This window comes from Tympanuchus pallidicinctus, unplaced genomic scaffold (assembly GCF_026119805.1).
Source record: "Tympanuchus pallidicinctus isolate F22 unplaced genomic scaffold, pur_lepc_1.0 scaffold34, whole genome shotgun sequence".
Lineage (NCBI taxonomy): Eukaryota > Metazoa > Chordata > Aves > Galliformes > Phasianidae > Tympanuchus > Tympanuchus pallidicinctus.
The window spans coordinates 2,521,337-2,543,548 of record NW_026294752.1 but is presented as its reverse complement, the minus strand read 5'-3'; the positions used below and the strand labels follow the sequence as shown (position 1 = coordinate 2,543,548).

The following is a 22,212-nucleotide window of genomic DNA, read 5'->3' as shown; positions in this document are numbered from 1 at the left end:
AGGTGACTGAGTGGGTCAGTGCAGGGCAATTCCTATTCAAAATCCCCCAGTTCTCAAATACAAACACTCTCCCCCCAAAAACATGCTTTTTCAATACCTTGGCAAATGTAAGAAATTGGTGAAATTTGTTTGATGAACATTTTCTGACCTGATGCAGTGTTGACTGGTTGTCTGGTGTAAGACACATTAAAAGTAGGTTCTTCTACAAGTGGAGGAGGGTACATCCGTCTTCGGATAAAGAAACCAGCTCCACAACAGAACAAAACTCCCATCATCAAAAGGAACCTAGGCAAGGAGAAGAAGGAGATCAAAACCCACCTGCATTCAGGGAGCTCTCAAACTGAGACTGTTCAACAACAGAGTACCATCTATCAGCCAACAATCTATAACTCTTATCAGGGTTTCTTAAATCACAGAATCACAGAATCATTAAGGTTGGATGGGTTGTCTATGTCATTTGAGATAGCTATAACTTGAGTTGCTTATGTACATACTGTGGACATTTCTTGTGATTTGTATTATTGTTGAATATTTTCTGGCATATAAAACACAAATCCGAAATGAAGTGCCTTGAACTTTTGGAAAGTTCAGATTCTTATCTGACTTATGACACTGGATTGTGAAACTGAAATGCTAGGCCCATACAGTTTCAAGCTGCATACCCTAGACCCAAGTCTAGCTCTTAGAGCATCTAAGCTAGTCAGTAGATTTTAGGGGGACTGGCTGTACAAAGAGGAATGCTAATTCTGCTCTTCAAAGAAGAGTGCGTTAGACTTAGGTGTAAGTGTGGCACTGAAACAGGCTGCCCAGAGATGTGGTGGATGCCTCATCCCTGGAGACATCCAAGGCCCGGCTGGAAGATGCTCTGAGCGGCCTGATCCAGTTGTAGATGTCCCTGTTCGCTGCAGGGGAGCAGGATTAGATTACCTTTAAGAGTCCCTTCCAACTCTAAGGATTCTATGATTCTATGCTCTTAAATGAGTAAAACTGTAATTTTGACTCCCATGGAAAATATGGCAGCTAACACTCAAGCTCAAGCAGAAGCATTCAACAGTGAAAATGACAGAATCACAGCCATGTCATATTTTGCTTTGTACTTCCTAGCCAAGATATATATTTTTAAGGAAAAGGCCATCATTTTGCTTCTGTTCTTGTCTGCTTCTTTTCCAACCTGACTAACCCCTCCTGATGATTGCCCAGCTCAGATGCCCTGCCTCAGGAGATCTTCATCTTTGAATAGAGACTTTTTCTGAATCTGAGTACTTATCAGACATCATAGTGACTGTGGCCTTGAAGCTAGGGAGGCTATGATAACTGTGCACTTTTGGAAGGGTTGGATGCAAGAAATGGATTTTATTATTCTTTTTTCCTCCTTAAGTTGGCCAGAGGCAAGCCTACACACCATGCTTATCTCCTCCAGAGCACTCCCAGGTGCCTGAGAGGAGCCATGGCGCTGAACAACACTAAGATACATTTTATAACAGGATCAAATTTTGTTCTTCTTTCTGCAGTGGACACAAGAGCAGAATGAGGAACTATTTCCCTGAGCCAAAATTAATACATTTCTTTTTGGCAGTGTTCCTGCAAAGGATTTGTTCTGAATAGGAAAGCGAATTCACAATTTTACTCTACGGATGCAGATGCAGAACTCCTCAGTTACATCCATAAGGATTGTACTCTGAAATCCCACTGCCAGCTTTCGGAGATCTCTACATTATATAAGGCTCCTATTTTTCAGTAGTTACTCACTTCAATTTTTAAGGATTTTTTTAAAGCAGTCTTCAAATTCTACATAAAAAAATGCCTAAAATCAGGTTTTCAAGGAGAGCTTTTGCTTCCTCTCTACTGTAATGAGAAGGTTTTATTCAAGCGCTTTAAAAAGTTCCTCTCTAAAAGAATTTACCTTATTTTTTTGTTATGCATATAGAAGTTATTAGTTTAAGGTTTATCCACATTACTGAGCTGCTGGTTTCACAAGCTTAAACTTTTCTGCCTTCTTCTCCCTTGTCACCTCCAGTGACATTCTCATTTTAACTGAAGCCTCAATACAGAGAACTGTCATGACATGTTCAAGACATGAAGCACGGAGACTGTCTTAAACCCTGTATGAATGCACAACTCTCCTTATGCAATCTTCTTAAAAAATTTTTAAATTTAGTGCCCAACAAAAATGGACAAATGCTGCCATCTGGAAGTAGCTGGGATGGGTGTAAGGATAAATGTGAGACCACTGGCTGTGTAGACCAACGGGATGCAGAAATGAGAACAGCCAACCTGAAACAAGTATCCTCCTTTTCCAGTGTTTCCTCTACTCATCAGAAAATTTTTTTTTACTGCTTAAGGTATTACAAAATCATGATATAACTGATTATAACTGAAAAAAAGGAGCCCTTTCATTTATGCGTGCACATTACTGCACACTTGTACCTTTTTTACTTTACATCACTAGGGCTGGCGATACCCTGATTCTGAGCCTACAAGCAAGACAAGAACAGGACACTGGAAACATTACAATCCGGAATTTAGTTGCGGCCTACCAAAAATACCATAGTCGCTGGATAGAGAGGGCTCTTACACAGCATCTCGAACCACAGCAGTCCTCATAGGAGCGACATCTGCACAGGAATAGAAAGAAGGTGGTTGTTGTTCACAGTAGAATAAACAGCATCAGAGTAGGGAAGGGAATATAAACTCAACATTTCCAGCAAATTCAGTTGTTTTAAATTGACGCTACAGAGCCTGAACTTGCACAGCAGTCAACAACACAGATGCTGCTAGCCCAGCCCCAGAGGCTTTATTTACAACCCTACCCTGAGCCTAGGAGGCAAAATCTGCAGCTTCTGCCTGCTGGCACAGAGCACAGCTGCACTCTTCCTATGTCAGGCACCGCTGTCTATTTCGGGCTGTGAAGGAGCCAGCCCCAGCCTGATCTACTCTGACACACACAAACTGCACCCTGACAATGTCCCCAGAGCTGCTGCTGGTCTAGGAAGTTGCAGAACAAGAAAGAATCAGACTCAGCTATCACTTTGCACTTAAACCTGTACCGTGCTCCTCACATCTCTATTCTCACACACTCACTTGCTGAGTCTGTCAACCTGTGTCAGATCTCGGAGCTACCACTAGGAACAAGGTCAAACTGAACTGAGTAGCAGCAAACTATGTTTGGCCAGCTGGATGAAGGTTGGGATTCACATGTGGACAACTATGGCCACAATTCAGAAGCTTCGTACCTTACTGAAACTGCCTGTTATTGAAACTGCCTTTCCACACACTTCTTTTAAAGCCAACTCAAAACAATTGAATTTAGTATTTAATGACACGTAACAGGACAAACTACAAGGATAAGTGCTGCAGACATCAAGCATGAACAATTTTGGGTTTTGTTCACTGCAAAAGACAAGAGTTGCAAGGTAAAAACTGCCAGATCCTTCATTCTCCACAAAGTGGCAGCTTCCCAGCACAGAAAACTCCAAATGCAGTAACACTTCAAGTGCACCATTACAGACAATTTTAAAGGCCATTGTTACTTTCCAGAAGTTGCAGCACACAGCAACTGTCAGCAACCCCATTACTTCAGTAGGCTTTCCTACAAGGCTAGTAGGCATTCCCCATTTCATGGGAATGAAACAGCTTTAAAAACATTGTAGCACTGATCTGATAGCAAGCACAAGGTACAGCTTCTTCCCGACCAAAGCCAACACATGGGTTAATTGCAACCTCTGAACAATTTCTACAGAAAGTGCCATTTCTACAAGGAAACATGCCACATGTGCAGCAGTATAAAGGACAGAGGTGAGGCAGAAACCACGTGACAGCCTTAGGTGAAAATATTCAGATTTAGCAAATCACACACCAAAAGGAAAGAGGTGGGTACCACAAGTAGATCTATCTTTTTAACAACGTTTACTTCTGTATGTTTTGTATGTTAATTAAGTTTCTGGCTTCAGATAAGTTGCTCAACTAAATAACTGTGCTCCCATATTTGTAAGCAAAGCTGAAAAAAGAAGAAATCAATTGGCTAATTGTATGGATAATTACATGTTTGTGTGCTCAATTAATGTGCCTCCACTCACAATATTCATCAAGTTACAAAGGCTTCAGCCTGCAGTGGGGGCAGGAGAAGATGCACTATGAACACACAATCACCATTTTGCAAGGGAAAGAAGTGTGCGCTCTTCCAGTGACAAGCAGACAGGATTTCTTGTAATAAGCCTAAGGATCTGATACTCTGATCGGCCCACCAAGGTCTGCTTGCGTACTCAGACACACTGTTTGGGAACTGAGCACAACTAGCTGCCAAAGCCAGAAGAGAAAATACCCACTTTCCTGAATCTGAACTCTCCAGTCTCCAACATCTCTTCTTTAAAGCTTGCCTTGATCCTAACGGCGGCTGAAATATCACAGAACTACCAGTAAGACTTAGCAAGTCAGCATTAACCTTGGGTCTTATCAGAGCCAAGAAATTAAGCATTGCTCTACACTTCCCCCTAAGGGGATCAACCCAAGAGGAGCTTTCAAGACCAGTCTTAAATACATTAACGAAACCAGGCTGCCCACCAAATTGCCATGCTGATGCAGCATGCGTCAGAAAAGCAGAAAGGAAATAGGAGGCTGTAAATCTGGCAGGAAGGAGCTGGAGGTCTATTCTGTGGGCCAAGTGTGCTAGTAAATAAAAACACTTCTCACCAATTCTTGTTGCTATGCATTTTAAAAGAGCAATTTGTGCTCAGATTTGTGAGAGACAGGGAGTGAGTTTCCCTGCATCACCAGGGGAGAACCTTCTTGCAACCTTTCTTGAGGCAACTGAGGCCAGAAAACAGAAGGATCTGAAGATTCTGTAGCTGTGCCTCCATGTGCAGGGTGCACGCAACTGGAACTGGGAGCAAGTGGATGCTGCACTGTGTAACTTGAAAGCCCCAGCATAATTTCCCAGACTAAGCCTCAAGACCCTGGCTTTATTAGTCTCCAACCAGAGTCTCTCAAGACTGACTACACACATTCCTCCCTGATCCTTACCTTGCTTACTTTGCATCTGTTTTCTCTAGAGCAAGAAGGGATGGGAAAAGGCTATTTTAAAATCTGTAACTATGGTCATTCCAATAACCAAAATTAAAGAAAAAAAAATAATAATAATTTTTTTTTTTCTCTGTACAATTCAGCAGAGCACCTGAATTCACTGTTTACTTTTTTTTTTTTTTTTTTAACTCTAAGGTATCTAGGTTACAAGTCAGCATCATTTTTAAAGTCTCAATAAGTCTCATAAAGTCACATAAAGTCTCCACTGCTGAATGTTCATGAAGCTCCTAAGACCACTGAATGGCAAACAAGCAGACCGTCAAGAAGTTCTGTCTCCTACAAAGATGACAGCACTTTCAAATGGCTGAAAATGAGATAAGAAAATTGAACAGTCTCTCCCTGCAGCTATGTTTAGAGAAACTCCATCTTACTGTAGCCAATAAGCTTTGCACGGTGACTGAGCCAAGTCTGAAAACTGCACCTCCTGGGTCGATCTCTGAAGTTAAACCATCATCATGACTCGAGGGAAATCCCTTTGAAATCTGACACAAGTAAAACTAACACTTTTTACCCATAAAATGAAACAAACGCTTCATTTTTTTCCGCCTTGGGTAAGAAAACATGTATGTAGGAGTCTGGAATCAAGTGTGATATCACGATCCCAGGGTGATGGCTGCCCAAGCAGACTGAAGAACAAATGGCCATTTGCTGGTAACTGCTGTTCTGGTACTGCTTGAGTGCTCTGCTTTTCTTCTGTTCTTGATTCAGTGTGCCACGAAAAAAACAACACAGACTCTACCAACACTGATCCTAAATTACAACAAAATTAACTTACCTATAAAGGACATTATTATTTGCAGGCAAAAGAAGATAATAAAATCAGCTTATTAATAGAGCAACATACATACTTAAGCATGATCAATCTCTTGATGTTCTATCTTTTGCTACCGGACAGCAAATCCCAGAGGAATTAAGACACTAGCCCAGAAGAACGAAGCAGACACATCTATATTTAGTGAACTGATAGGCATATTTTTAAAATTATTATCTTTGAGCATTGGCTCTTCCTAACGGAGAAGAGCTGGTGTTGCACAGTGCTGGTATGTCTTCCACCCAGCAATCTCAACAGCCCCCTACTCAGCCCCCTGGAACATCTGTCTGCCTCACATATGGGATTAAAACTTTCAGGCAGTTTTACCTAAAAAAAAAAAAAAGAAAAAGAAAAAAGAAAAAAGAAAAAAGAGCTGCTTGTCAGCTGTGTATTTTGGGTTTTGTCTTCCCTAAATTTAACGTGCAAGTTACAACAGAACTGTGTTCCTGAAGAACGAGCTTTAGAATCAATCTGGTCTGGCCTGTGCGCATCTCCTACAGAAGACTATGCTAAAGCCAGTTTCCTTCTTTCACATATAAATGATGACATCTATGACATCTTCCTTTCCCAAGGGCAATGCTTGTCTCATTGATCAACATTTAATCCATTATGTAGGATGAGGCACTCATTGCTGTGCTAACCTGAAACTTGGAAAGCATACATTCTCTCTTTTTGAAATGGCCCTGCCAGTGATTGATGAGCTAGAAGGTACATTTCTTCATTCATAATTCAGAAGAGTGAAATTAATGCATTTCCATCTCTAATTACTGGTATTGCCAGCACATCAAAGATCTGCTGTGTCAGGAATCAAAGTTTCACTCCAATAGATCACAGCAACAATCTTTTTGTATGGATTTGCACTTAAACCACAAAGCCAAATGCTTTTCTTTTCTAAGCATGAATTTTTATGTGAAGGTACGGCCTAAGCCCCTAAAACAAGCCCTGTGCTTACATGTGTTCTTCAGATGACAACCACTCAGTGAAACGGTCCAGAATTTCTTTTCAATTTATACCCGCTCCTACACAGATGAACAAGTTCCTTCCCAGCAGAGTTGCTGCGGGAAAGAACTGCATCTAAAAACAATTCCCTGATTGGCACTTGCTGAAAACCAGAGAAGTTAAAAAGGTAAGAAAGGATTACAGTCTGCAGTGCACTGTATGGTCACAGTGGTTCCGACAGCATGCTCCCCATAAAAACAATTCCTTTGAAATGCATGCTGCACTATTCTTGGTTTTTCTCTCTAGACTGTTGGTGTCATACGTGCCAAAACCTAATTTAACACTGAAATGTCTGACCAGCAATGTCTTTTGGAAAAGTAAAACAAAACACAAATTATTAATCTACATGTAGGGGCAGAAAGCTGGCTCAGAATGCAGGGACAGAGGAAGTGAGCAGGAAAGAAAATCACAAAACCTCCACAACAACCAAAAGTCCTTTAGATGCAGTACATTGCGTGGGTTCTAACTAGCGTCCTATACATGAGCCTGACTGTAATTCCAAAGAAGACTGTATGCCAGCGATAAGTTAAATGATTGCTGCTTCATTTATGACCCCTTGCTGGTAGCAAGAATTAAGTTCACACAATGGATTGTGTGGCAACAGACTGAAACTAAGAAATGAAAGATTTGAGGGAAATGGCTAATAGCATCAGAAGAAGCTAAGAAAGCCTCATAACACTGGTAATGAAAGCCGCTCAGTCTGCTACTGTTAACAGATCGAGGTGGACAGCTGAAATCTGCATACATTTGCTTGTTCAAGGAACAAATACATTTTGTTTTGTCAAAAACAGTTGTTTTTGTCTGCTTGAAACTCAGCTGCCTGTCTTGAAACTCAGCCGGGATACAGTAATGCTGAACTGAGAAAAATCAAGCACGGAAACCAGACAGGAAAACAAAGGAAGCTAACACCACCAGGTGACAATCAAACACAATTTTGATGAAGCCTGGAGGCCTGGTTACGCTAAGATTAAGGAGTGACACTGCTGAGCTCAATAGGGCCATGCTGACATAAACCTTAGAATTGGACCTGACGGAAAAGGAATGAGGATCAACAGAAGGTGTACAGAAAAACTGAAAGAGGGGAAGTTGTTTTTCTATCAAGTTTATTTCACCATCATTAACTCATTTAGGGCTGGGAGGCTGGCTCCACCATTTTGCTGGGGGGAGGAGGGCTGTGTTGCTGCTTTTCAGCATCAGCACGTTAAAGGCCTCCTCGGTAGGAATAAGTTTTCTGCTATAGTAAAAGGCTCTGTGGGCACTCAAAGGGGAATGGGATAACTATTATGTCTCGTAGAGTGGGGCAGAAAATGAGGCAGGTCTGAGCCCTGAGGTGGTTATACTAGGGGAGAGAATGCCATTCTGGATGTAATACAAAGTCTTACACCTGAATAAGTTGGTTTTTTTTGTCTTTTTTTTTCCCCTGCTCTGTGTTCTCAGCAAGCATCATTGGGTCTCATTGTAACAACAGAACAAGAGGCAACAGGCAGAAAAAGTAACACAACCAGTTCCATACAAACTCTGTCAGAGTGACAGAGCACTGAACAGGTTGCCTAGAGAGGTGGGGGGGCTCCTTCTATGAAGATACCTAAAACCCACCTGCATGCCACCCTGTCAACCTGCTGCAGGGAATCTACTTTGGGAGGAGAGGGAAGACTCGATGACCTCTTGAGGTCCCTTCTAACCCCTGCAATTCTGTGATGCAATTCTGTGCATGCATTCCCATCTTTCAGTAAAAAAGGAGTTTTCAAAACAAAGCCACTGCTTCTACTTCTACACAAGGAAAGACCTATGTGGTTGACTGAAGATATGGGAAAGACCACCAGATGAGGAGCAATTGAGCATTAAGGAAGGAGCTTAGCATCACAAGTAGGGTGCAGAAGTTATCTCAAGGAATCAATTTTTTCTATAGCAGCCCACTCCATGTGAAAGTTCATGAGTACATTCCTGAAAACACTGAGTCCAATCCAAGTGTCTCAGCTATCCAATCAACTATTCAGCAGCAAGTGGTTTAATCTCTCAACCGAAAGATGTTACAACACAAATGCCACATCCCTCCATTGATATTCATTCAAATGCTTAAGGAACTACAGCACATGCAATGTCTCTGGCTGGTGGAGCGAAGTGATGGGCAACATCTGCTTTCCAGCCTCAGTCTTAGAGGTGGTCATGTCTCTGTAGTGTCTGCTTATGTGGCCTCATTACCAGGAAGGACACAACCCTATCATGGCTACCCGCACTTTCAGGTGCTCAGCACCCTAAGGCATCCATGTCGAGCATGCTTACGCACATATACACCACAGACAAGATACCTTGGACTAGGAGAGATCTTTTAAATGGTCATCTTAATGTGGGTGGGTAATTTTTAGAGAATCAATTTCAAGGAGACCGCAGAAAATCACAGAAGAAAACCTACTGCAACTACTTACGTTTGCTATGCAAAGGTATGCACCTCTCCTGATGAAATTTTGGGCCCCAGAAATTGAAGTAGATTGAAAATCACTGGCTCACTACCTAAGCGCAACAGTCTGTTTATCCCTCTGACAGCCATTGGTTTTGCTTGGGTGAGTTGCTCCTGTTTCTCTTCTTTTCTTATACATAGCAGAGCTAACTTCTGAGTGCATGCAAGAACAGTCCCTTGTAAAATATGGGTCTGATTTTGGCTTATAATTACATAAATATATAAATTACATAAATATATACTGCTTCGTAGATTAATGCAGTTGTGACCTTGGTAGAACACCTGGTACTTGAGAGTAAAATGCTGCTCCTGGTAGCCAGCAGAGGCACAGTTAGTCAGGTACATCATAAATCACCCAGCTTTTAACTACTTCAGGCAATGTAAGGCTAGAAGGCCAAAAGGAGGAAAGGGGCTTTTCGGTATTTTTTTTTTTTTTTCTCCACAGAGTGGAAACAGAGACAGAACTGGTTATTTGCTCAGAGTTGATTTTGACACAAAATTTTCACAAGACAAGATACTTGACCCCTGCCTTTCATACAAATACAAAAAATACGAGCAGGCAACAGCTGTATAATGGATTATTTCTCATTCTTTAGGTGAAGGGCTTATAAACACTGTATTTATGCAGGAACTCAGAAGAGTATGGTAAAACCTTGTCTGATCGAATGAGCAGCATTTCTCGGCTGTTCCTATCACACCAGCCATCCCACAAACCTTCTACCCTATGGCTTACTGTATCCTCAGCTCACTCTTCTCAGACCCAAAGTGGAAAGCCACTCTGCAAAGGTAGCAAGTCTCCTGTTGTTCCAGCCTGAATTTTTCTCTGTTCCTCCTGTGATTTTGGGCTTTATCTACTGATATACAACTCCTCAAATGGCCTTTTTTTCTTTTTATAACATGGGCTGCAGGCCTCTCTTTAGCAGAAGAAAGCAGAGAAACAGCCTGATTTAAGGCTCTAGAAAAAGGAAGACATAGATAAACTGTATCATGACTGTATCAGTTCTTACTATTCTGGAGAAGACAGTGTAAATTTCTCATACCAGGAGGAATATGGACTTCTGATTAATCTAGCCCCCTATTAAACACAACATTAGTTCTTTGTATCTCAAAGTGCTCCCAATGGTCAAGCATCCCTACTGCATCTAACTCTGTATCTGCTTTTGGAAACTGTAAGCAGCCTGCTGGTAGCAGGCAGGGGGCGTGCAAGAATTTGCTATCTGCCTAACTTTAATATGCTTATGTATAGAAAATCTTTTTCTCCATGAGGCCACCACAGGACCAAATACAGAAAAGTACATGGGTACTAATGACAAGTAGTAGGGCACTCAACTGTTCTAGTTAGGTACATCAAGTCTTTCACACTTTTCATTCAAGGTCTCCCTGTGCAGAAAGGCTTAGAAGCATCAAGGTGACTTCAGGGTTGAGTGATCCTTGATGCAGTTCACTGGAGCTCAAATCACCTATAAGCCTTCCCATCCCACTAATAGGAAGACAGAAGAAATTACCTTGCACCAGGATTCTTAACTGGAGCATGGAAAAGTTCATGCTCTGATGAATATTTCAAGGCAAATGGCTATGTCTGGAAAAGCTGAGGCTCACTCATGGTAAGTCACAACTGTGGAGGTAAGGTGGAGTAGGACTGCATTTCCTGCTCCACCGTGAGCAGAGGAGAGCTGGGTTTCAGTGTTCTCATCTCCTAGATAAGCATATCAAAAAGAGACCTTTCCCTTTCCCTCCTTCACACTAAACTGCCAACATCTGCTCAGCCCCCACTTCTGAGAGATCAGAGCTTCAGATCTTAAGCAGGGCAAGTCACCTGCCTGACAGCCTGTGAAAGCTGAGATACAAAACTCCTTTCCCTTTGTCAAGAGCCATTCTTATTAAGGCGAGTTGGTTCCCAGTTTGGTAGTGTCCCCGGGCTGCACAGACTACTACAGACATCAGAGAAAATTCAGCTGTGTGGCAAGGCATCCAGAAGCTGGGTGATTATGATGTTCATGACTGCAACATCAACAGATCCATCAACATTGAGGGATCCTAGCCCTTTATTTCAAGTGAGGAACACACTCCTGCAAGGCACAGATCTAATGAAGCTAGCTGTGATGTTTTGTACCTGTTTAAAAATACACAGGAATGAATAAAGGTGGTGGGGCTTTATTGCCTTTATATACAGATGGCCTGATAATTACTGTCTTCTCTCAGTACATAAGCCACGTACTTTCATTCTGGAGTTGAATGTACACAAGCAAACAAGTCCTTTCTCTAAATGTTCACTCCTACATGATAACCCTGGCCCAAATCCAGGTCTCTGTTTCCATACTCTGCCAGCCATTCAAGGTGTCTGGAATCATACAAAACTGCAGAGGTGGTCCCTTCTTCCTTCCGATGCTGGTTTGAAGTCAAACAGAAGAACAAATCAACAACTGGCTTGCTACCCTAACAGCGCACCTGCTGACATTTTATTGCAACTGTAATTGCAATTGGAAAGCAGAGTGTATCATCAGAAAAGCTTACTTAATTAAAAGCAGTAAACATAGCAGGATGTGGAGCACAGAAATTAACTCCCACAATGCAACATCCCCATATCTAAACTGTGGTGTTTTCTCTGTTCTCCTGTATACTTTTGACAAAAGAGCTGTTTCCTGAGCACCTGGAGCAACAATGAGGGAGGACATCTATTCTACTGTTATCTGGAACATTTTTCAGATTCTTGGTAACATAAAAATATTGTTATACACTGGCAAGCAACCAAAGAGGACTTCTAAACCCAAATGAATATGACCGTGTAACAAATGCAACAAAAATTAATCAGCAAAGGAAATCAGTGGAAATGCACAATAGATTTATTTCAAAAGCCACAGCAAAAAATCTGCATTCTCCAAAATAACAAAAAGAATTGGCTGCTCCTGAACATTGCAGATGCTTGCTAATATTTGTAGAATCAAACAATCATAGAATCATAGAATGGCCTGGATTGCAAAGGAGCACAGTGCTCATCCAGTTCAACCCCCTGCTGTGTGCAGGTCACCAACCAGCAGCCCAGGCTGCCCAGAGCCACATCCAGCCTGGCCTTGAATGCCTGCAGGGATGGGGCATCCACAGCCTCCTTGGGCAACCTGTGCCAGTGCCTCACCACCCTCTGATGAAAAACTTCCTCCTCATATCCAACCTAAACCTCCCCTGTCTCAGTTTAAAACCATTCCCCTTGTCCCATCACCACCCACTCTCACAAACAGCCGTTCTATTTATTAACACCCTCCTGTTTATCCGCTCCCTCCAAGCACTGAAGGCCACCATGAGGTCTCCCTGCAGCCTTCTCTTCTCCAAGCTGAACAAGCCCAGTTCCCTCAACCTTTCCTCACAGCAGAGCTGCTCCAGCCCTCTGCTCATCTCAGTGCCTCCTCTGGACCCGCTCCCAGAGCTCCACGTCCTTCCTGTGCTGGGGGCCCCAGGCCTGGACGCAGCGCTGCAGATGGGGCCTCACAAGAGCCGAGCAGAGGGGGACGATCACCTCCCTGTTCTTCATGTTCAAAACACTTTTTGTTTAAGATTTATATTAAAGTTCTCCTACTACTTCCAAAAGGAAAATTAAACAGTATTTAACATAAGTGTGTACATTTCCAGTTGTCTGCTGTATGCAGTAAGCTATTTTCTATTGCAGAATCATTTAAGCCCAAAAATACTGCACCTCCGTCTTCCCATGTTTTTAGCATTAATTCAGTTTCCCGTGTCAGATAAGAACTAGAAGAGGTTACAAGATGACACACCTCTATGCTGCATCTGTCCTTCCCATCAATTATAGCATTTTTTTCCAAATAAAGGTCCCTTGTTTCTTTTTGAAGATCTTTCATGTTGAAGCCCACCAGTAACCCTCCAAAACATACTCACACAGGCTTGGTTAGCTCCAGTGTAAAGACTCAGTGCTCAGGAGGTGGAACAAGGGCTACAAAGGAAACAGGCTACAAAGGAGTTTAGAAAACATCACATGCACAAATAGTGATAGCTTTAAGAAAGCCAAATGTCCCCTACGACTGATAACTGCAAGGGACACCAAAGTGCAGCAAGAAGAGCTTCCACACCTACCCGAGCAGCGGAAGAAAAAGCTGAAAGGAAACACAGACCCTCTGTTGTTGCTGAGTGATTTAGTGACAGCAGAAGCAGATAAGGCTGAAGTATTTAATGCCTTTTTCAACTCACTAGCAACATCTCCTAAGTCTCTGTGGTTATAGGTAGTGTTGGAGATGATGAATTGCCAGCTTGGGCAACCTGTTCCACCTGGGCAATGATGGGGATCACGTCACAGGTTACTTACATAAACATACAAGACCGTTGGACTAGAGAAGCTTCACCCAAAGACACAGAGAGAGTTGGCAAACGTCCTAACACTTTTTAGCATCTCCAAAAAGTCAGAGACTTCTTGGGGTGAGATCCCGAGACACTGGAAAACGCAAATTTTTTCCCATCTTTAACCTGGGCCAAAAGGACAATCTAGAGATCCATAAGCCAATCATACTTACATCAGCTGCTGGCAAAATAATAATAATTTTAAAAAATCAAAGACCAAGTTCTCCTGAGACACTTTTATGGGCATATGAAGGAGAAGAAAGGTACTACGAACAGATGGCATGAATTTACTAAGGGTAAATCGCTCCTATTCAGACTGAGGGACTCTGGACAAGCCAGAGAGCTGGACGGGTTTAAAAAAACCCTAAACAACTAGTAGGACAGCAGGACTCAAAGGACAGTGGCCTATAGGTCACACTCTCCCCAGAGAGAATGAAAAGCCACTGGTAGTGCTGCAGAGATCTGAAGTCATCCTGTTGACAAACGTGTCAATGGAATTAAGATACACTCACCAAGTGCATGAGATAAAAGTAAACTTCGGGATGATCAGCTAGTGAGCTCAACAGCCTGAGAGAACCTCATAAAAGAGAACAAAGACAAATGCAAAAGCTTTGCCTGTGGGAAGGACAAACATCTTGCACAGAGCAGCTCTGCTGGAAAGGCCCTTGGGGTTACATTAAAAAGCCAGCTAAACACAAGCCAGGAGTGTGCCATGGCAGCAATAAAGGCCAACCGAAGCCTAGTGAGTTAATCAAGCAAAGTAATTATCATCTTTCACCAAGCACTTGCTGGACCGTATCTAAAATAATATATTTGACTTTGCGGCCCTGGTAAAAAGAATGATATTGATCAACTGCAGTAAGCCTAGCAGAGGGCCACAAAGAGGCTCAGAGGCCTCATCTGTTCTGTGAGGAGGCTGAGGAACGTGAGCTTGTTCAATCTAGGAAAAAATGGCTTCAAAGAGACCCAAGAGCAACCTGTGAGGCGCCAGGAGGTTACTGAGAAGATGGAGTCAGGCTCTTCCTGGTGGTGCAGTGCGGGACACAGATAATGGATGCAAACTGAAGCAAAGGAGGTTCTGACTTGATACGCAGCAAAAAAATGTATCTACCATGAGGACAGAGCATACTTTCCAGAGAGGCTGTGTCATTTCTTTCCTTGCAAGTTTTCCAAGACCCAACTGGATAAAACCCTGAGAAACCCTGACCTGTTCTGAGCAGGAGGTTGGACTGGAGATATCCTGAGAACCTTTACCTCTTTTCCTGACTATTCTCTTAGCATATCACATCATTAAGAACTTCAACACACCATTATTCAACAGGATGATTTGAAATAATAAAACTATGCTGGATAATGCCAAAATTCTTTTCTCCATCGAAGTAACCCAAACCCCTTACTGCATGCGACTACCTCACTGACCCAGAAACATTACCCATGGTATTTCCATATCTCCGGACACGTACTTACACTCAGAAACATTTGTGTTGCTTTATTAAAATGCCACCAAGTCTGGAAAGGAAAGGTTTAGAGGAATGCAGGGCCTAGCATCTGGAATTTATCACGTTGTTAAATGCAAAGGTAGCTAACAACAGGAGGAAAAATAAACCGTGAAGATCTATGGGAACAGTCAGTCCTATCTGGAACATACTTCACCCTGCAATACACAGGGTACACTGTGTACATCCACAAGCTGAAAGTTGTAGGCCTTACAATAGCGCTGAGGCGATGTGTGCTGTCAGGCTGAGCAGCAGGGAAGAGACACAAAAAAAAGAAAGGGAAGGTCTCGTGACTTTGCCAGGGGTTATATCTTGTTTCTGAACACAGAGTGTTCTGGGGAATGTAGTTCTTCTCTTCCAGACCAGTGCATGGAACTGGAACATTAACTCTTTTTACTCCCAGTGCACTACATGTTACGGTGTGGAATACCGATAATCAAAATCCTAAAACCATGACACAGCTTCAATTCTGAATTGCCTTCGGTGCATCTAAACAAGTATGTTCTAATTTTTTTTCAGCACAGGAGTGGATTTTTGACTAATATTTTTCTGAGTTTATTTTATATTCACTTCTTTTTCCTGGTCTTAGAAATAAATATTTTGCTAAAGTAAAACAAAAGTAACCAAGTGACAGTATCTCATGACTCAGACAACCAGTTGGTTTGGTTAGAGAAGTAAACTAAGAATTCTCTTGGAAATTCACTTCATCAATAGCCAGACAGCAATGTGTCTCTAAAAATCCTTGCAAGTTTTCATGGTGGTTTCCACTCTGAAATAAGCTGTCTTAAGCTTAAACAGATTCACACAGAAAACGTAGAAAAGTTTAGAAAATGAGAGAAACATCACAGAATCACTGGGGTAAGAAAGCACCTCTGGAGATCATCCTGTTCAACCCCCCTGCTCAAGTAGGCTCCCTATAGTAGGTTACACAAGTAAGTGTCCAGGTGTGTTATGAATCTCCAGAGAAGGAAACTGCACAGCCTGTCTGCGCAGCTTGCTCCAGTGCTGTGTCACACTCAAAGTAAGCAAGTTCCTTCTCATGCTCACGTGGAACGTTTGTGTGTTCATTTGTGCTGCCCTTGTACTGTCACTGTGCTCCACTTTTCAGAGTTTGGTCCCACCAGCACTTCAGATGTTTATGAACATTGATAAAATTCCAGTTTCTGTGGCATGAGTGAGTTGACTTAACTCAGTCATGGGTAAAACAAATGCCAAAGCAACGGGGCACTGTCCTAGGACACTAAGGTTGGTGTTGTGTATCTCCTTCACAATGCAGACATGAAAAGATAGCACAGGTAGGAAGTAGCAAGGGATCCTATCTAGCAAGAAATGAAATTGCAGAAGCAACAAATCAGGAAACTCCAGGCATTGATTCCCTATAGTTTCGGTGCAAGCTCCCCCTTTAATCTTACAGGGTTTATTCACACTCAAATAGCCTCTCCCTGCTTCTTTCCAAATTTACCCTCATCTACCCTCTGAGCTTTATCATCCCCAAATTCTTACCGCCTTTCTTTAGAGTTTCTTCTTCCTCACTTAAACTCATAATCACAGTAAAAATAATGGTGTCAATAAGATGCTCATCATCATCACAATAACCACTGAGCACATACATCCCACCACTTTCCCCTTCCTTTTTCCATTTACTTAAACTGTCCAGCACTGGACAGTGTCACACCTTTATGCAATACCTTGGAAAACGGGATGCTAAGTGAGATAGTAGAGGCTTGCAAATTTGTCCATGCAGACAAATTAGGCACAGGCTTGCAAACTCCTCTCTGTTTGATGTCTGTAGACTCTCACCAAATAAGGCCTCAGTTACAAAGGTCAATCAATAACCTGAACTTAGGAATTTGAAATTTACTACACAGGCTTAATAGGCCAATTAACTTCTCTGCCCTGGGTGGCATAAAGTTAACTGCACATGCAACATATGATACACATACAAGGGGGAACATGTATTAGGCAGATCAGGAAGCTGTAATCTCCAAGTACTTCAGCCAATGAAGAATGGAGAAGGAACAATGTAGTCAGGAAGAGGGGATAAAAAAGAAGCTGCAACCTCTGGTGGGTTGAGAGACATGCCTACAGAGAAATGCCCCCAGTAGTCTCTCTCTTTATTTGAATAAAGAAAGCTAAAGACTCTCCTCTGGCTCTTTTTGGGATTAAGATAATTGAGCAAGCCTATCAGAGCAAAAGAAAAAATTCCCAACGTGTAGTAACTATCACAACAAACATAACTACAGTTTGCATTCTTCTGACTTGCCTGACAGCCAATATACAACAGATTTCTTTCCATGCTAAAAAACAAAATAAAATCTCTCAAATCTTTGTAACAACAACATATATATATAAATATATATATAAAATCCCTTTCTCAGTTCTCTGTTTAATTCACAACTGTCTTCCTTCCCATCTTCAAAGCTGTGTGCAGTTTCAGTTAGCCTCTTTGATGGACTAGAAAATAAACACTGTTTTTCAGCAAAGTAATCCATTTCAGTGCACAAAAAAAAACCACAGTAAACTGGTAATCAGATGGAAACCAATTAAGAAGCAACCTTGCGTGCATCAGATCTATTGCAGAGACTGAGCCTCCCCTTTACACTTCCTCTTCCACAAGACTCAGTATCTGTTTACTTGTGGCACAAAGAGTTTGAGCTAACAACCAAAATCCAAGCAGCTTCCCCTTTATATTTACAAGGAAAACAAACACTACAAAAATACATGGGCAGCAATGTAAGCAGAACACCAAGGGGAAGATGAATAATGCACTCCTGAACGTCAAGTTACAGGGGGATATTCATAACATCCCAGCTTCTTTCCCACATTGCAACAAAATAAAATGTAGGTGGAACCAAAGTCCTGCTGTCATTAGAATGCAAAGAAAATCATTTCATTTAAATTCACTCATATGTTCTAGCCAACCATTTATGCAGAAACATTTTATGTCTTGTACATACAGTTCAGGCCATTCTCAACATTTCAGTCAGATGAAAAATAGACAGTAAATTGCAGGCAAAAACACTTCCTCAGCAGTTAATATTCAGGATCACAGATAATTAAACCACAGAGTGGTTCTGTCTTTCAGGGAGCTTTATTTCTTGCCTGGCTTCCTGGCTGTTTTTTGTCTCTAGCGCTTCTCTCCTGCTTCTGGCAGATGAAGTGGAGGTGGAGAAGAAAAAGGAGGAAGGGTCCTGGGGAGATCAGGAAATTACAGTAATTTCCTACCTGTGAGCGGGGAACAGTTTGCTCAGGTAACACTGACCTGTTGCTGCTACATACTCCTCACCCCATTTATTTTTTTTTAAACTTAGGTTTAAAAGATGTTTGCAATTATAAAGTTACATAACCCCAAGTCTAGCGCATTTATCTCCTTTCTGCCCCCAAACACACACGAACAATAGCTGCCCACTCATACATTTCATCCACCTCTTTATTGTTGCTGTGAGCAATTTAAAACAAAAAACTGCAATTTAGAAAGATCCTCAATCATGCACCTACAGTTCATTGGCATTTAGTTAACACCCAAACCTGATATGAATATAGATACCACCCATCAAAATGACAGTTAATGCCACAGACAATAAATCATCTCAAATCCCTAAATTAAGCAGCAGTATTACCATAGGGACAAAGATACTCTTGGTATGCTCCTTGATTACCTTCCCTTGTTCAAAACAAAGAGAGAACTGTCCTCACACAGCTCCACTTATGTTTCCTTTCATCATTCTGAAAAGAGAGCTGTTTAATATCCAACACTTTGTTTTCAACTGGAAAGATCATCTGAATGCATGGGGAAATGAGTCTGTATACTTTTTTTTTTCTTTTTTTTAATAATTAGAGGGGAAATAGATCAGAATAGATGGGGAAAGTGAGGAAATAAAATTTCTTGCACATTCATTTTTAAATTAGACGGGGAAAAGATCTCAAAAAAATGATGGAAAAAGTATAATCCATGAAAGAATAACATTCTAAGAGCTGAAAGAATCTAGTTATCTCTTGTTCACTAGAAATCGCAAAAAGGAAAGTGATGACTACTTACATATAATAGGTAGGATATAACCCTTCAAAGTACCAGCAATGCTTTTTGGCCTCTGTACACTACAAAGAAAGAAAAATACCTTATTAATATTTACACAGAACAAGGTGCAATTATAAACACAAGCACTGAGTGTTTATAAATACTGTTATTTTGAGCAATTTGAAAAGGTGTCTTTTCCCAAAGACTTTGCAATCTTAAAACATACATCTGGGAATTCAGTGAATCTGAACTGTGACGTGCCCTGTTCAGGTTCAGATCCTTCACGGTGGGCTTTGTCTATGGGGCCTCAAAGGTTAACATGATTCATGACCATAGTTAACAGACTGTGCACTGCATGCATTGCCTGATGTGGTCTCTTAAAAGAATATGGAGAATTTAAGAGCTCACTGTGGCTGTAGTCACTTAAGAGATCTCCATCATATGCTGAGTTTAAAATGCAAGGCATAAGATTGCACAGTGAAATGCAGGAAATTATCCATCTTCACGGAATTCTCTACATGCAGAGCCAAGCTTGGAAAGGAACAAAACAGAGATCCCACTTCACCTTCCTACATCTTGGAAATGTTTCAAGTGTTCATTTAATGACCTGGGAAAGGAAACTGCTTTCTGCAGCGAAGGCCCATTGTTGTCTTTTGCAAACTGTCAGCATATCTTTGCTAAGGGATGGTGACAGGCATTTTCTCGGGGGGAGGGTATGGTGATGCAGGCGGTGTGAGAAATGCGTATCACCACAGGCACCGCTGGAGTGCAGACAGCAGCTCAGAACAATAGCAACGCTTAAAAAAGAAAAACAAATGTCAAGCTCAAACTATATATACAAGGCAGAAAATACTTCTGCATATCCTGCTGACAGTGCTAGCATAAAGTGGTGCCTCCCTTGCACATATAGTTTCAGAAGCTCCACCACAAACTGCATTATCTGATCACATACAGACTGGGGATTCTGGGATACCTCCACAGAGCAGCAAGAAATCTCTCCTGGGATTTTAACAATAATTCTCCACGCTGCTCACACCTGACACCGAAGGTCAGAGAGCACTTGCACATCAGCAGCACTTGGATCATTCTTCATGTTCACTTGGCAGCTCACCTTTAGATCATAACTCATGTAAGCTTACTAGCCTCCCAGAATCCCAGAATACTAAGTGAATCCAGTTAAGTGGTTTTAGATCACTGATTCTTACTCCTCACGAATAAGAAAGACTACAAGCTATTTAATGAGCATTTGATGAGCTAAATCACAGATGGATCAATTGTAGCCCCTAAAGACAAACTGCTATGGATTAAATTGTTAAGACAAGTATAGAGAGGGGAGTAGGAGAAGAGAATGCTGGTGCGTATGATCAGGTCTGACTACCAATCCTATGACAGGCTCCCACCAGCTCCAAGAAGCACACCTTTTGGTTCTGACGGAAGAACTAGAACTTTTTCCTTCAGGGAAATCTTTGTTCCCTTCTCAAATCTATGCTGCAATGAATGCAGGGATTTGAAGGAGGGCTCTGTGGTTTCTGTTGGAGATGCTGGTGTTCAGAGAGCTGTCTTCAAATTTTATAGAATCACAGAATTACCAAGTTTGGAAAAGACTTCTAAAATCATCCAATCCAACTGTTCACGTAACACCAATAATTCCCACTAAATAACGTCCTTCAGTACGGTATCTAAACATTTTTTCCACATCTTCAGGTATGGTGACTCCACCACCTCCCTGGGCAGCTCATTCCAGCACCTGACCATTCTTTTGGAGAAATTTCCTAACTTCCAACCTGAATCTCCCCTGGCACAACTTGAGGCCATTCCCTCTAGTCCTATCTCTAGTTATGAGTGAACAGGCCCACCACCACTTCACCACAACCTCCTTTCAGGAAGTTATAGAGTGCAATGAGGTCTCCCCTGAGCCTCCTCTTCTCCAGACTGAACAATCCCAGCTCCCTCAGCTGCTCCTCATAAGACTTGTGCTCCAGACCTCTCACCAGCTTTGCTGACCTTCTCTGAACAGGCTTCAGAGCCTCAATCTCTTTCTTATACTGAGGGCCCCAAAACTAAACACAGTACCCAAGGGGCAGCCTCACCAATGCCGAGTGCAGACAGATGATGACTTCATTGCTTCTGCTGGCAACACTATTTCTGATAATGCATCAGGATGCCATTGGCCTTCTTGGCCACCTGGGCACACTGCTGGCTCACGTTCAGCCAAACGTGAGCCAACATCCCAGGTCCATTTCTTCCACATAGTCTTCCAGCTATGCTGCCCCAAGCCTGAAATGTTGCCTGGGGGTACTGGGAACAAAATGCAGGACCCAGCAATTGGTCTTGTTGAATTTCATCTCATTGGCTTCACCCCAGCTATCCAGCCTGTCCCGATCCCTCTGTAGGAACCTCCTACTCCCAGGAAGATCAACAGTTCCTCTCAGATTGGTGTCATCTGCAAACATACTGAGTGTGCACTTAATCCCCTCATTCAGGTCATCAGTCAGGATACTGAAGAGGACAGGCACCAATACTGACCCCTGGGGAGCACCACTCATGGCTGGTCAACAGCTGGATTTAATTCCATTCACCACCACTCTCTGGCTATGGCCATCCGGCCATTTATATATCCAGCAAAGAGTGTAGCTGTCTAAGCCATGAGTTGCCAGCTTTTCCAGGAGAATTCCGTGGGAGACAGTGTCAAAGGCTTTGCTGAAGTCTAGGTAGACTACCCAACAGCCTTTCCCTTTTATGACCACAAGTTGCTCTTGGGGAGATTTAAATGAGATATAAGGTATTTGTCTCTCAAAGAGTGGTCAGGCACTGAAATGGCCTGACCACAGGGTGACAGGTGGAGTCACTGTCCCTGGCAGTGTTCAAGAGGCATCTGGATGATGTGCTCAGAGATGGTTTACTAGCTTAGTGGTAGCAATGGTGATACGAGGACAGTTGGACTAGATGATCTTGTAGGTCTTTTCCAACCTTGTGATTCTATGATTCCTTCATCTACGAGGCAGGT

The 22,212-nt window shown here is 42.2% G+C and overlaps 1 protein-coding gene across 7 annotated transcripts in view; it reads right to left on the bottom strand.

The window, feature by feature from the left end:
* VOPP1 (VOPP1 WW domain binding protein) overlaps positions 1 to 22,212 on the bottom strand; it is a 63,843-nt gene that overhangs the window by 4,653 nt on the left and 36,978 nt on the right. For 4 of the 7 annotated variants that reach the window (XM_052699025.1, XM_052699028.1, XM_052699026.1 and 1 more), the window contains 3 exons: positions 19,227 to 19,285; positions 2,576 to 2,615; positions 149 to 285 (listed from right to left, as the gene is read on the bottom strand). In XM_052699025.1, coding sequence (XP_052554985.1) covers positions 149 to 285; positions 2,576 to 2,615; positions 19,227 to 19,285 — 236 coding nt within the window. Of the gene's footprint in view, positions 1 to 148; positions 286 to 2,537; positions 2,616 to 19,226; positions 19,286 to 22,212 lie in introns of all 7 variants that reach the window. The other 3 variants (XM_052699022.1, XM_052699023.1, XM_052699027.1) reach the window with 2 other exon arrangements.